General features: G+C 45.7%; 1 protein-coding gene across 1 annotated transcript in view; it reads right to left on the bottom strand.

Annotated features, from left to right (window-relative positions):
• CTNNAL1 (catenin alpha like 1) overlaps positions 1–13,964 on the bottom strand; it is an 852,902-nt gene that overhangs the window by 14,823 nt on the left and 824,115 nt on the right. Inside the window, 1 exon segment of the mRNA XM_029589981.1 lies at positions 142–198. Within this exon segment, the coding sequence (XP_029445841.1) occupies positions 142–198 (57 nt within the window).

Below are 13,964 nucleotides of genomic sequence, written 5' to 3' on the forward strand. Positions count from 1 at the left end.
TGAGAACCGCTCAGGATAATATACAGTCACTAGCTATTGCTTACAGGTTTACTAGGCAACATAAAATACTAATGGGCAGGAGAACATGGAACAATGCAATGATTTGAACAATTCTTTGCAAGTTTGAGAATCATACAGTACCTGATTAGAAAAAGCATGGAGTACAGCAGAAAGCTTCAAGCCTGCTGTAGCAAACACCTGATGGAAAAAAGGTGATGGTGATAGTGTTAGCAAATTTTAACTCTTAACTATGCATCAAAGTCCCCTAATGAACTGTACAAGCAGCAGTTGATAACGAAATTCCACTAAAGCATTTTATTTCCATGAGTGGTCAGGCTAAATTGACACAAATTCAATCCTTTTTCTGTGAGACAAACTTTTTCTAGTAAATAAAGGAAATGTGATTTTCATGATAGCCAAGATTTATTTTAATTAAAAAAAATAGGCTTGGCGCATTCAACACAAAGCACCCTTAGGATTGCACTGCAGAGAATGAACAGCCAAGAAAAATTTACCAGTAATCCTTTAGGACATATATTTCAGGCACACCAACATAAATGTAAATCAGTTTATGAGCTGAAAGAACATGATAAAAGGTTTTTCAGTTCCAATCATCATCCCCCAATGATGGTTCCAAAGGACTGAACAGAAACATTGTTCTCTATCATGTTTTTTTCACCTAGCAAAGTGGTAAATATAGCTGTGTGTCCGATTTACCTTTTCTCCAAGGAAAGATTACTTTGTTTTGCACAAGCACATTACAAGAAATGATTTTACAAACTGTTCTGCCATTTTTTTTTTAAAATTCTTACATTCAATATTTATGGTAGGCAAACATCAAGACATCTTTCAAAGAAAATCAGATTTTTCTTATTTAAACCTTTATTTTTTAGTTTTCTAATTGAATTGATAATAAGACTTTTTAAAAATAAACTGGTCTAAAATAAATATTTCTTAAAAATATATTTAGGCCCAAAGATAGAATAATCTATTAAATAAAAATGTGTGGAATTCATGAGGCCATCAAAATTTTTTGAGTTTAAGGTTATTTCCTGCACACAAGATCAGCAATCATTTAAAATTTTAGGGCAATGTTTTATAACAGGAAACAATAGGTCACATACAGTACTGAATCTAATCTTCTGGGGGATAACAGAGTTGCTTACCTGTAACAGGTGTTATCACAGGACAGCAGGATGTAGTCCTCACATATGGGTGACATCACTGGACGGAGCCCTATCATGGAAAACTTTCTGTCAAAGTTTCTAGAAACTTTTGACTGGCACACTGAGCCCAATGAGCATGCCCAGCATGCTATTATCCCTCGAGCCACAGGGGTCTCCCTTCAGTCTCGTTTGTAGCAATAAGTACAAGTGAAAAATGTACTAGATAAGGGAGCCCTGACCGACTTGCTGCAAATGCGCGGGCGAGCACGTCTGCCAGAGTTTGCCTATTTACAAAAATGGCGCTGGGAGGACCCGTAGCGATGGCGAGGACCAGGACCCGTAGAGGCGGCGGCACGCGTGCCATCCGAAGGGGTTGTGAATGAGCTGGGAGAGGAGGGGAGTGACTGAGGGGAGGGGGAGGGAGGAGAGAGTGAGGTGAGAATAGAGGTGGGAGGGAGAAGTGGAAGGGAGAGGTGAGAGGGAGAATGGGGGAGGGGGAAGTGGAAGGGAGAATGAGGTGGAAGGGGGGAGGGGGAGGTGGGGGGAGAATAAGGGGAAGGGGACAGGGAGAATGAGGGGGAGGTGGAGGTGGAAGGGAGAGGAGGGGTAGGGAGAATGAGAATAAGGTGGAAGGGAGAAGGGAGGTGGGGGAGGGGGAAGGGAGAATGAGGGGGAGGTGGAAGGAGGAGAATGAGGTGGAGGTGGAAGGGAGAGGAGGGGGAGGGAGAATGAGAATGAGGGGGGAGGTGGGAGGTGGGAGGGAGAATGAGGGGGAGGTGGAGGTGGAAGGGAGAGGAGGGGGAGGGAGAATGAGAATGAGGGGGGAGGTGGGAGGGAGAGGGAAGGAAATGGACCGAAATTTTTTTTTTTAATGTAGCCCGTTGTTACGGGCTTAACGGCTAGTAAAATAATAAAACGTTTTGGATCCACCTCCGTGGGTTTCGTGAAGACTACATCCTGCTGTCCTGGGATAACACCTGTTACAGGTAAGCAACTCTGCTTTCTTCCAGGACAAGCAGGATGGTATTCCTCACACGTGGGTGATTAGCAAGCTACAGGCTTTGACCAACAGCATACAACTTTGCAACAGGCACAACAAACTGGTGTACTGTTGGGAAAAATGAGGCAGCCTGAAAATCACAACAGGTGGATGTAGAAGGAGTTGGGATTAAACTGAGAATAAGTTCTTTAAGTCAGATTGTCCAAAGACTGAATCTTGTCATCCTTCCTTGTCCAGGCAGTAATGGGCTGCAAAGGTGTGAAGAGAGCTCCATGTTGCAGCTTTACAAATCTCAGTAATTGGTACTGAACGATAGTGTGCTACTGAGGTTGCCATTGCTCTTACGGAGTGCGCCTTTAGTCGTCCCTGGAGAGGAAGGCCTGCTTTGTTATAGCAGAACTCTATACAATCTGCTAACCAGTTGGAGAGAGTTTGTTTGCACGCTGCCACTCCTGGTTTGTTTTTGTCAAAAGAGACAAAGAACTGGACGGATTTTCTATGGACTGCAGTGCAGTCTAGGTAATATGCTAGTGCACGTTTACAGTCCAATATGTGTAAAACCCTGGTGAGAGTGAGGTCTTGGGAAGAATGTGGGCAAAACAATGGACTGGTTCAAGTGAAAGTCTGTAACCACCTTGGGAAGGAATTTTGGGTGAGTACGGAGGACCACTCGATCATGTAGGAACCTGGTATAGGGTGAATATGTTACAAGTGCTTGTAACTCACTAACCCTTCTAACAGATGTAATAGCTATTAGGAAGAGAACTTTCCATGTAAGAAATTTATCATCACAGGAATCCATAGGTTCAAAGGGAGAATGCATGAACCTTGCTAGTACTACATTAAGGTCCCATTCTGTGACTGGTGGCCGTAAAGGGGGTTTAAGTTGAATTAAACCTCTCATAAATCTACTGACAAGGGGTTGTGCTGATATCGGGGCATCCCCTACTCCTTTGTGGTAAGCTGAGATAGCACTCAGGTGCACCCTTACTGACGAAGTCTGGAGACCAGAGTCTGAAAGGTGCCAGAGATAGTCCAATAAAGTTGATGTGGGGCAGGAAAAGGGGTTAATACTTTTCTGCGTGCACCACATGGTGAATCTTTTCCACTTACGTCGATAGGATTTTCATGTGGAAGGTTTTTAGTGAAGCTACAAGCACTTGAGAGACATTAGTTGAAAGACTAAGTGGTTAGAGCAGTGATCTTCAACCAGTGTGCCGCGGTACACTAGTGTGCCGCGACACATGGTCGGGTGTGCCGCGGGGAAAGTTCCCCAAACTATAGTGCCCCCTGTGCAGGGCCGGTGGAAGCACTAGGCGAACTAGGCGGTCGCCTAGGCTAGGGCGCCAGCTTCCCGGGGGCGGCACTGCCCCGGTAAAATTAAGAGAGCCGCGCTTTCAAGCATGTGAGTCCTTTGCTGTCAGCCCGGGCGGAACGCGGCAGGACAGCTGGAGTCAGCGGCACCGGGCGTGCTCTCTTCTTCCCGCCCCCCCCCCCCCCCCCCCGCGGTCCGGAAGAGGAAGTGGAGAGCATCGGGTGCCTGCGCGGGAAGAAGAGACCACGCTAGTGTGGTCTCTTCTTCCGCGCAGGCACCCGATGCTCTCCACTTCCTCTTCCGGGGGGGAGGAGAAGAGAGCACGCCGGGCACGACTGGAGTCAAGCCGGGGTGCCTGCGCGGGAGTCATCGGGTGCCTGCGCGGGAGTCTTCCCGCGCAGGCACCCGATGCTCTCCACTTCCTCTTCCAGGCCGCGGGAAGAAGAGAGCACGCCGGTGCCTGCGCGGGAAGAAGAGGCCACGCTAGTGTCCGACGGGAAGAAGACTGCAGAGCGGCTCGGAGGAAAATGGAGTTTCAACCGCGGCCGATGGGACTCCGCCTCCGCGAGGGCTGAAAATGAAGAGGTTAGCGTTGGGAGGAGGCTGCTGCTGCTGCTAGTTCCCGGGGTGGGGGAGAGAGATAGTGAATGAACGAGCAAGCATGTGTGTTTGAGATCCTGTGTGTGTGAGTGAGAGATTGCATGTATGTGAATGATTGAGAGCCTGTGTATGTGAAAGAGAGTATGTCTGTGATTGAGAGCCTGCCTGTGAGAGAGAGAGCATGAATGTAAGTTTACCATTGGGAACCTGTATGTGTAAGTTTGTGTGAAAGAGTATGTGTGTATGATTGAGATCCTTTGTGTGTGAGAGAAATCATGTGTATGTATGATTAAGAGCCTGTGTGTATAAGTAAGAGAGAGATCATGTGTGTCTGTGTCTGATTGACAGCTGGTTTAGGTGATGGAGCATGTGAGTATGTGATTGAGAGCCTGTGTGTAAATGAGAGAAAGAGAGGACATGTTTGTAAGCATGTGAATGAGAGTCTGTGTGTGAGAGAAAAAGACAGCATGTATTTATGTGATTGAAAGCCTGTGTGTGTGTGTGTGTAAGCGTGAAAAGATAGACAGCATGTGTGTAAATGTGTAATTAAGAGCCTATATGAGAGAGAAAAAACATGTATATATGTGAGTACTGAGAGCATGTGTGTATAGGTGTGTCATTGAGAGCCAGTGTGAGAGAGAGCGCTGGTATGTGACTGAGAGAGGAGAAAGTTCCAAGCAAACCACCCCACCTCCTGCTAATTCAGAACAATCTCAGGACACCTGGATATCAAATGTTCCCAGGTATGCAGAGCAAAAAAATTTTTGTATCATTATTTTTCATTACTGGGTCTTTGTGTCTGCTATTTTTAAATATTTTGTTGGTATCTGGAAATGTTTTATATGAGTTTTTAATTATTGGATATTCCACTCATCAGCTGTTTCGAAATATGTTCTTTTTGTTAGTACAGTTTTACTGCTGATTTTATATTTCTTGATTTGTTTTATAAGGATGGGTGATGTTTCTTTTTTCCTTTGTTACACTGCATACAGAGACTCTGGCTTGTTGCAGTTTCCAATTCAGTTTTTTCTGCATGCTTCTTGTTATGCGTTTTGGTCTCTTTATTCTATGTTAGGTGAGGGACAGCACGTGATTCAGGTGAGGTTTTCTGCTGGCGTGTTGTTTCTGTGTAGGACTCTATAGCAGCCTGACTTGGTCCGTTTTCCTAATAGGAGATGTATTGGTGTCTTAAGGCCTGGTGTAATATTTTCAGAGACTTATTGTACTTTAAAAGTGTGATCTTACATAAAATGCACACATTTACTTGTATTTAGTTTTAAACATATTGTATGGCTCTCATGGAATTACATTTTAAAATATGTGGCGTTTATGGCTCTCTCAGCCAAAAAGGTTCCTGACCCCTGGTATAGAGCTTAGCCACTATTGCTGCTTCTGGTGTGTACTACAGCCTGCATGGAAGAAGAGTAAGAGAGCTGCTGGAGGGGGTAAGTAAAGATGGCTTTTTAAGTTCATTTTTCTTGATTGACTGCCATTTTAATTATTTAATATTATGTGATGTGTCTGCTTTTTTTGTTTGAGCAACAAGTATAGCTTTGGTTTATGTTTATTTTATATATTTTATTTATTTATTTATAAAAGAGTTTCTATACCGTCGATAAGACAAATCATCTCAATGGTTTACATGGCATAAAAATGTCAAATAAGTGTTCTGTTATAAATACAGACTTCGTTTATTTTCATTAATGCACAATGTAAGTTAATTGTGTGTGGAGGCGGGGGGGGCGGCATAGCTGACGTTTCGCCTAGGGCGCCTAATACCCTTGCACCGGCCCTGCCCCTGTGTTTTGTTCCCCTACGATGCGCAGTCACGCTTCCTACAGTGTAGGAGCCGTGTACAATAACACATGCGCGAGCTTTGAACGCTCGCGCGACTTAATGACATCACCGAGCTGGTACTTGTACTCTGGCCTCATGACCATAGTATTTCTCATTGTACCCCTTTATATTGCAGTATATGCTTGGCAGAGGTCCTTTAAGTGTGGTAGATAATGTAATACTCTTCTATTTTAGTGTGTGGCTGCGCACACTATCTCAGCAGTGATGGAGAAGTATTTGAGAATGGAAAAGGCAAATGCCGAACAGGACCCTGGACACAATTCTGACCTAGATGAAGGCCCTAGTATGAGAGGTCGACAAAAGAAAAAAGACAAGACGGTGAGCTCAAGGCAATACAGTGAAAGCTATCTTTCATTTGGATTTACTTTCACTGGGGATGCGACAGCACCAACACCACTGTGCTTGGTGTGTGGTGAGAAGCTATCCAATAGCGCCATGGTGCCAAGCAAGCTTAAACGCCATCTCCAAACGAAACACTCTTCCGTTCAAAACAAGCCGATGGAGTATTTTGTACGCTTACGTACAAAACAATGAGAAAGAAGCAACTTTTTTGAGAAAAAGCACACAGGTAAATGAGAGAGCCCTCAAAGCTAGCTACCTTGTTGCTGAACTCATAGCTAAATCAAAAAAGTCTCACACTGTGGCAGAAACATTAATACTACCAGCTTGTAAAGCTATTGTAAATGAGATGCTTGGCCCTGACGCAGCCAAAGAGATAGCTAAAGTGCCTCTCTCTGATAACACAATTTCCAGACGGATTGATGACATGTCTGCTGACATTGAAACAGTTGTTTTGGAAAAGGTGCGCATCAGTAAGAAATTTGCCTTGCAACTTGATGAGTCGACGGATATCAGTGGACATTGTCAGCTGTTGGCCAATGTGCGTTTTGTGGATGGAGAAGCCATTAGAGAAAACTTCCTATTTTGCAAGGCACTGCCAGAAAAATCAACAGGAGAGGTAATATTCCAGGTCACATCGGAATATCTTGATAAAGTGGGCTTACATGGGAAAACTGCACAGGTGTCTGCACTGATGGAGCCGCAGCCATGGTCGGGCGCATCAAAGGCTTTGTAAGTAGGGTTAAAGAAAGAAACCCAGATGTTCTTGTTACCCACTGTTTCTTGCACCGTGAGGCCCTCGTTGCAAAGACCTTACCAGCAGATCTAGTTCCTGTGTTGGATGATGTTGTGCGCATAGTGAACTTTGTGAAGATGCGACCTTTGCGATGTCGCTTATTTGCGTCTTTGTGTACAGAAATGGAAGCGGAACATAAAATCTTATTGCTCCACACGGAGGTCCGGTGGCTGTCACGCGGCAAAGTGCTGGCCCGTGTGTATGAGTTGCGAGAGGAACTTAAAATATTTCTGACAAACGAGAGGTCCGATTTTTCAAAGCTGCTTGCAAGTGATGAGTGGTGTACAAAGCTGGCATACCTGGCTGATATATTTCAATATCTGAATGAACTGAACACACGGATGCAAGGCCGAAATGAAAACCTGCTTACAAGCACTGATAAAATGAACGGATTCCGTTTAAAGGTGCAGCTCTGGCAACAACATGTTCAGGGTGGCAACCTTCAGATGTTCCCGCTCACCGAGAAACTGCATGATGGCAACACTGCTGCAATGTGCGAGGTGATTGGCAGACATTTGAAAACTCTTGAGGAGAAATTGTCGTTTTATTTCTCTTCAGCCTTCACAGAATGCCTTGACTGGGTTAGGGACCCATACAGTTCATTATCCGTTGCTGGAAAGGACATGACTTTAAAGGAGCAAGAGGAACTCATTGAACTGAAGCAAGATCGCGGTTTAAAGCTAAACTTTGCTGATCTTCCTTTAGACAGTTTTTGGTTATCTGTTGCCAAGGAGTTCCCCATTCTGGCCAACAAAGCTATTTTGACATTGCTCCCATTTTCAACCACATATCTATGTGAGCTGGGCTTCTCAAGCTTGACTGCCATAAAAACTAAAAACTAAAAACAGGGAGACACTGAGAACTGTTGAGGAAGAGCTTCGTGTGTGTCTTTCCACCATTCCTGCCAGGATATCCCTTTTGTGTTCATCGAAACAGGCCCAGGTTTCACACTGAATGAGTATAGATACATTTAGAATCTATATTTTTAAACATATGTATAATATGTACTGTTTTAGTGTCATTTTGTGCCATTTTGGTTGGTGGTGTGCCCCGGGATTTTTTAAGTGTAAAAAGTGTGCCGCGGCTCAAAAAAGGTTGAAAATCACTGGGTTAGAGGATCAAGCTTTCAACATCCAGGCTGTGAGGGATAGGGTCTGAAGGTTGGGGTGGTGCAACCTGCCCTGGTCCTGAGTTATGAGAGTGGGTGCTGAGCCCAGGTGAATTGGTTCTCTGATTGAGAGGTCGAGAAGTATGGGAAACCATATTTGTCGAGGCCAATAAGGGGCTATAAGTATCATTGACCCCTTATCCTGTTGTAGCTTCATTAGAGTTTTTGCTATGAGTGGTATCAGGAGATACGTGTATAAGAGGCCTGAGTTCCAGGGTTGAGCAAAGGCGTCCATGGCTAACTGGTTTCTCTGCTTGTGTAGAGAACAGAATATGTCCATTTTGTGATTCAGTTCAGATGCAAATAGATCTATTGTTGGTTGACTCCAGAGTTGGAATATTCTGGTGGTTACTATAGGATCCAGGGACCACTCGTGGGGATGGAACTGACGACTGAGGCGATCTGCAACTACGTTGTGTATGCCTGCTAGATAAGTGGCCCGGAGAAACATGGAATGTGTCAGGGCCCAGTCCCAGATCTGCGCAGCTTCTTGGCAAAGGAGATAAGAGCCCGTACCTCCTTGTTTGTTCAGATACCACATGGCAACTGTGTTGTCTGTTTCTATGAGAACAGTCTTATGTGAAAGGCAGTCCTTGAACGCATATAGAGCATAACATATAGCTCGAAGCTCCAGGAAGTTGATTTGAAATGTTGCTTCGAGTTTTGTCCATGTACCTTGAGTCTAAAGATTTTCTATATGTGCTCCCCAACTTAAGGTGGATGCATCTGTAGTTAAGGTTACTGGTGGAACTGGTTGCTGGAATGGTAGGCCTGTCAGCAAGTTGTTCGTGTTTGTCCACCAGAGGAGAGATGAACGTAATTGGTGGGTTATTTGAATTGGAGACAACAGTGGTTGAAAAGCTTGGAGCCACAGTGATCTCAAAGTCCACTGCATTATTCTCATGGCTAATCTGGCCATAGGGGTACCGTGGACCGTGAAAGCCATGTGGCCCAGCAGTGTTAGGAACTGATGGGCTGAAGCTGTTTTCTTTGCACGCAGAGATCTCACTAATCTGGAGAGTGTGTTTGCATGGTCTTTCGGTAAGAAGGCTTTTGATATGGTGGAGTTCAACTCCGCTCCGATAAACTGTAGAAGGCGAGATGGTATGAGGTGGGATTTTTGGTAGTTGATAAGAAATCCCAACGAGTGAAGCAGATTGATTGTGAGCTTGACAGAGTCGAGAGCTCCTTGTTTCGATTGGTTCTTGATGAGCCAGTTGTCCAGATAAGGAAAAATGTGTATGCTTTTCTTGCATAGATGGGCCGCAGCTATTGCTAGGCACTTTGTAAATACCTGGGGTGCCGAGGCAAATCCAAAGAGCAGAACCCGGTATTGAAAGTGTTGATGACCCACTAGGAAACGCAGGTACTTGCGATGAGGTGGGAATATTGGAATGTGAGCCTAAGTGTCTTGAAGATCCAGAGAACAGAGCCAATCTCCTGTTTGAAGAAGGGGAAGCACGGTGCCTAAGGACACCATCCTGAATTTTTCTTTTCGTAGAAATGTGTTGAGATTTCGGAGGTCTAAGATGGGGCGGAGGCCTCCAGTTTTCTTTGGAATGAGAAAATAGTGGGAGTAGAATCTTCTGCCCTGCTGAGGTCGGGGAACAGGTTCCACAGCCCTGGCTCTCAAGAGGGTGGATAATTCTGTTTCTAGAAGAGTGGTATGATCTTTGTGTACTCAGAGGGAAGTTGGTGGGGAATCTCTGGGTACTGTGAGAAAATCCAATTGGTAACCTTGTGTTATCATGGATAGTACCCATTGATCTGTGGTGATGTTTGTTCAATTGGGTAGAAAATAAGAAACCGGCCTCCAACTGGTAAATTTTGATTTGGGTTTCTGGAGAGGCTGCTGTTCTCTGGGAGTTTTTCAAAACACAGATGCTTGGCCTGTCTGTGGGGGAGGCTAAGGTTTGGATCCTTTTGGCTGCCTGGGATGACCTCTTTGGGATGGCCTTCTTGTTCTCCCCCGAGGAGCTGGTGGATAATATCTGCATGGTCGATAGAATGGCTTTCTTGTGTCTTTCCTAGATGGGCGTCTTACAGAAGATGGAGTTTCTGCAGTGATTATGGATAGTTGGCGCAGAGTTTCGTTATGATCTTTAAATTGTGCAACTGCATCTTGCACCTTTTCTCCAAATAGGTTTTCACCAGTGCAAGGAAGGTCAGCTAATTTTTCTTGGACCTCAGGCCTGAGGTCGGATGCCTTCAACCATGCCCATCTTCTGGCGCTAATGCCAGTCGCTGCCATTCTGGAGGATGTCTCGAATGAGTCGTAGGCCGCACGTAACTCATGCTTCCCAGCTTCAAGACCTTTATATATGATGGAACTGAAGGTGTCTTGATGCTGTTGTGGAAGAGTTTCTGATAGTTTTTGAACCTGCTTTCACAAATTTCTCTGGTATTGTGTCATGTACAATTGGTATGAGGCAATTCTTGATAAGAGCATGGACCCTTGGATCATTTTATGTCCTAAATTGTCCAGAAACTTTTGCTCTTTGCCAGTAGGTGCAGAAGAATGTGGATGGATTCTCTTTGATCTTTTTTGTGCTGACTCTACCACAACAGATTGATGTGGGAGCTGAGGTTTTTGGAACCCAGGCATATGCTGCACCAAGTATGAAGCATCAGTTTGTCTGTTCACCAGTGGAACAGAGCAGGGATGTTCCCAAAGTTGATGTTGGAGGTCAACTAGGACTTCGTGTACTGGTATAGCCTCTATCTGTTTGGGGGCATCCACAAATTGGAGGACCTCCAAAGTCTTGTGTCTGGTGTCTTCTTCCATTAATGTACGAAGTTTGAGAAGGAGAGGTCCTCAGGTGGTGACTTTCCCCTTTCCTCTGGTGGAGATGGGTCTGATAAGGTATCTTCTGTAGAAGAATCAGTATCTACATCTTCCCAGGTATCTGACAAGGTGTGTGGTTGAGGACTGGAAGGAGGGATGAAGAATGGCATCGAAGGATGTAAAGTCATCAATGGATCCTTCGATGGTTTTGGCTGATACTTCAGTGGCATCGATGGTAATGGACGTGGAATCAATGGCTTCAATGGAAGAGTCAGACGGCTCGATCCCGAGAGTCCTGACGGTTCCGGCATTGGCTCAGGCATTGGTGACTGTGGGTCAGAGTCCGTGCCTTCTTCATCCGAAGATCTAGGAATCGGTATCTGATTCGGATGCTTGGTTGGTGCCTTTGGCATTGAAGGAGCGGGTTGTGTCGGTAGGGCACCGATCAAGGTATCGAGTCTGGTGAGCAATGGTGTGAGAACCGATGGCTCCGGCATCAGTGGCGGTGTGGGAACTGGCACCAGTGGATGTAGTTCTCGAAGGGCCTTGATGACTGCCTGATGGATAAATCCAGTTCCTCCTGTATAGCTGATGAAGACAGAGCAGCTATAGGGGGTGGCAGAGTAGGAGGAACTGGCTCTTCCACAGGTCCCTGTGGTGGCACAGTACCCGGCACCGATATCAGTGGGGATCGCCTTGGATTTTGTGGTGTCGAGGGCGTAGATGGCTCCTCTAACCTAGTCCTCTTCGGGGGCAGCTCGATGGCCATCGAAACCGCTCCAGAAACCGAGCCGGCACCGGGTGTGGAATCCCATTGATGCCAGTGTCGATGTTTTTCTCGATGCTCGGTTCTCTTTTTCTCTAGCACTGAGGTAGATTTGATAGACAACTTTGATGGAGTCAAAGATGGGTGGTCACCACTACCTTCAAGTATCCGTCAGGTCTTTATTACCACTTTTTTAGATACTCCTGCTGGTGAAGACTGCGTCGATGTCGAAGGAAGTAACTTTATTTTGAACAAGCTTTCCATTTTTTCCAGACAGATGCCTGCCTTTAGCTGTCATTTCGGCACATTGAGGACAAGAAGAAACCTTATGTCCTGCGCCCAGGCATAATACGCACTCATCATGGGGGTCGGTGATCGACATCATACGAGGGCAATTTGGGCACTTTTTAAACCCAGTTGCCATGATGTCAAAAAGTTAAGGCTGGACAGCCGTCGACAGCCTTCTGGCACCGAAGGACAGTGAGAACAGTATCGACCGCAATAAACGTTTTACTCACCGATCGAAGAAAATGGATTTAAAGTGGGAGACCCCTATGAGGGGATATTTTTTTGAGGAAATTTTAATACATTTTCTGTGAGGAAAATTGTGTGAAGAATCACACAGGGCTCCTAACTGCGAGGCTAACTGCAGAGCGAAAAAAAAGAAAATGAAGGGAGACCCCTGTGGCTCGAGGGATAATAGCATGCTGGGCATGCTCAGTGGGCTCAGTGTGCCACTCAAAAGTTTCTAGAAATTTTGACAAAGTTTTCTGTGATAGGGCTCCGACCAGTGACGTCATCCATATGTGAGGACTATCATCCTGCTTGTCCTGGGATAATCTGCTATCTATATAAATAAAAATGTTAAATAGTTTGTACGTCGTCGCTAATCTCGCCAACCGCTTAACCGAATGCGTTCAAATTTGCACACAACATTCACTTCCCATACTGGAAGGATTTTATACACTTACATTATATATAGGTCACACCTGTGACAGGTAATACAAGTTTAAAAATTGCTTACACAAAACAGCGACATCTGGTGGCCGTCAGCGCAAGCGCAACCTCTTACACCTTTCACACACACTCACACACCACACCCCACCCCCACACAGGGCTATTGTCTTTCATTCACACTCCCTCATAACACACAGAAATCCACACTCATCACACCACACACCTGCCAATGTCACTTACTTCACCCACCCTCCCAAAACACGAATTCCTGGCTGCTACATTGGGATGCCACGCATTTCACACACCCTCCGAATTTAAATTAAAGTACCCTCTTCCACCCACCCACGCACTGCACTCCGATCACACACTACACCTGATACAAGTCCGTGCTTCTCCGCCGGCACCACAGGAACGGTCCGGGGACACATCGCATTCAGTAGGGCCGTCGGATGCCAGCAACAAAAATGGCGCGGCGGACCTTGCCCTTACTATGCTATACGGAGACGACAAATACGTCTGTACACCATGTGACATAGTAAGGGCAACAGCCTGTCGGCGCCATATCCTCAGCGGACATTTGCCCTTACTAGGTCAGGAATCATGACACACCACTTTCACCGGTGAAGTTTTGCGACATGGCAGCCGGCGGAACAAACCCTAGCACACACCCTCGCCACCAGCTGGCAGTTTACACATGTAGCCAGGGAGGAGCACGGTGGGGGACTGTTCTTATTTTCTGCCGCACATTTTTCATGGGGGGGGGGGGCACTGATTCTCCACATCTCCCGAGAGGGGGGCTGTAGCATGAGTTGCTCTATTTCGCCGGGTTGGGGGGGGGGGGGGCCAGGAAGGCGTGCTTGCATATTTAAACTATTCTTTGCTGGTGCTATTCATTTGGGGTAAAAAAACAAAACAAAACCCCCACAAACTGTAACCTTTACTGCTCTGTTCTGTTTTTTCAACTTAACCAGGCTCAGCTACTGTACCAATTGCTTTCAAATTTGGACACAACCTTGCTTTCACTTTCGGCAAGGTTCTTCTCTATCTAGATTACATAGATGTCACACTGTTACAGAAAAAAACATGTTTTTACATGTGTGTGGGGAAAACAGCGACATCTGTTGGACAGACATGCAACACACGCTATCTACCTTGGGAAATGAAGCTGCTGTACTGCGCATGTGCGGGCGGGAGCGCACGTCGGGCACAGCGGAA

This window comes from Rhinatrema bivittatum, chromosome 2 (genome assembly GCF_901001135.1).
Source record: "Rhinatrema bivittatum chromosome 2, aRhiBiv1.1, whole genome shotgun sequence".
Taxonomy (NCBI): domain Eukaryota; kingdom Metazoa; phylum Chordata; class Amphibia; order Gymnophiona; family Rhinatrematidae; genus Rhinatrema; species Rhinatrema bivittatum.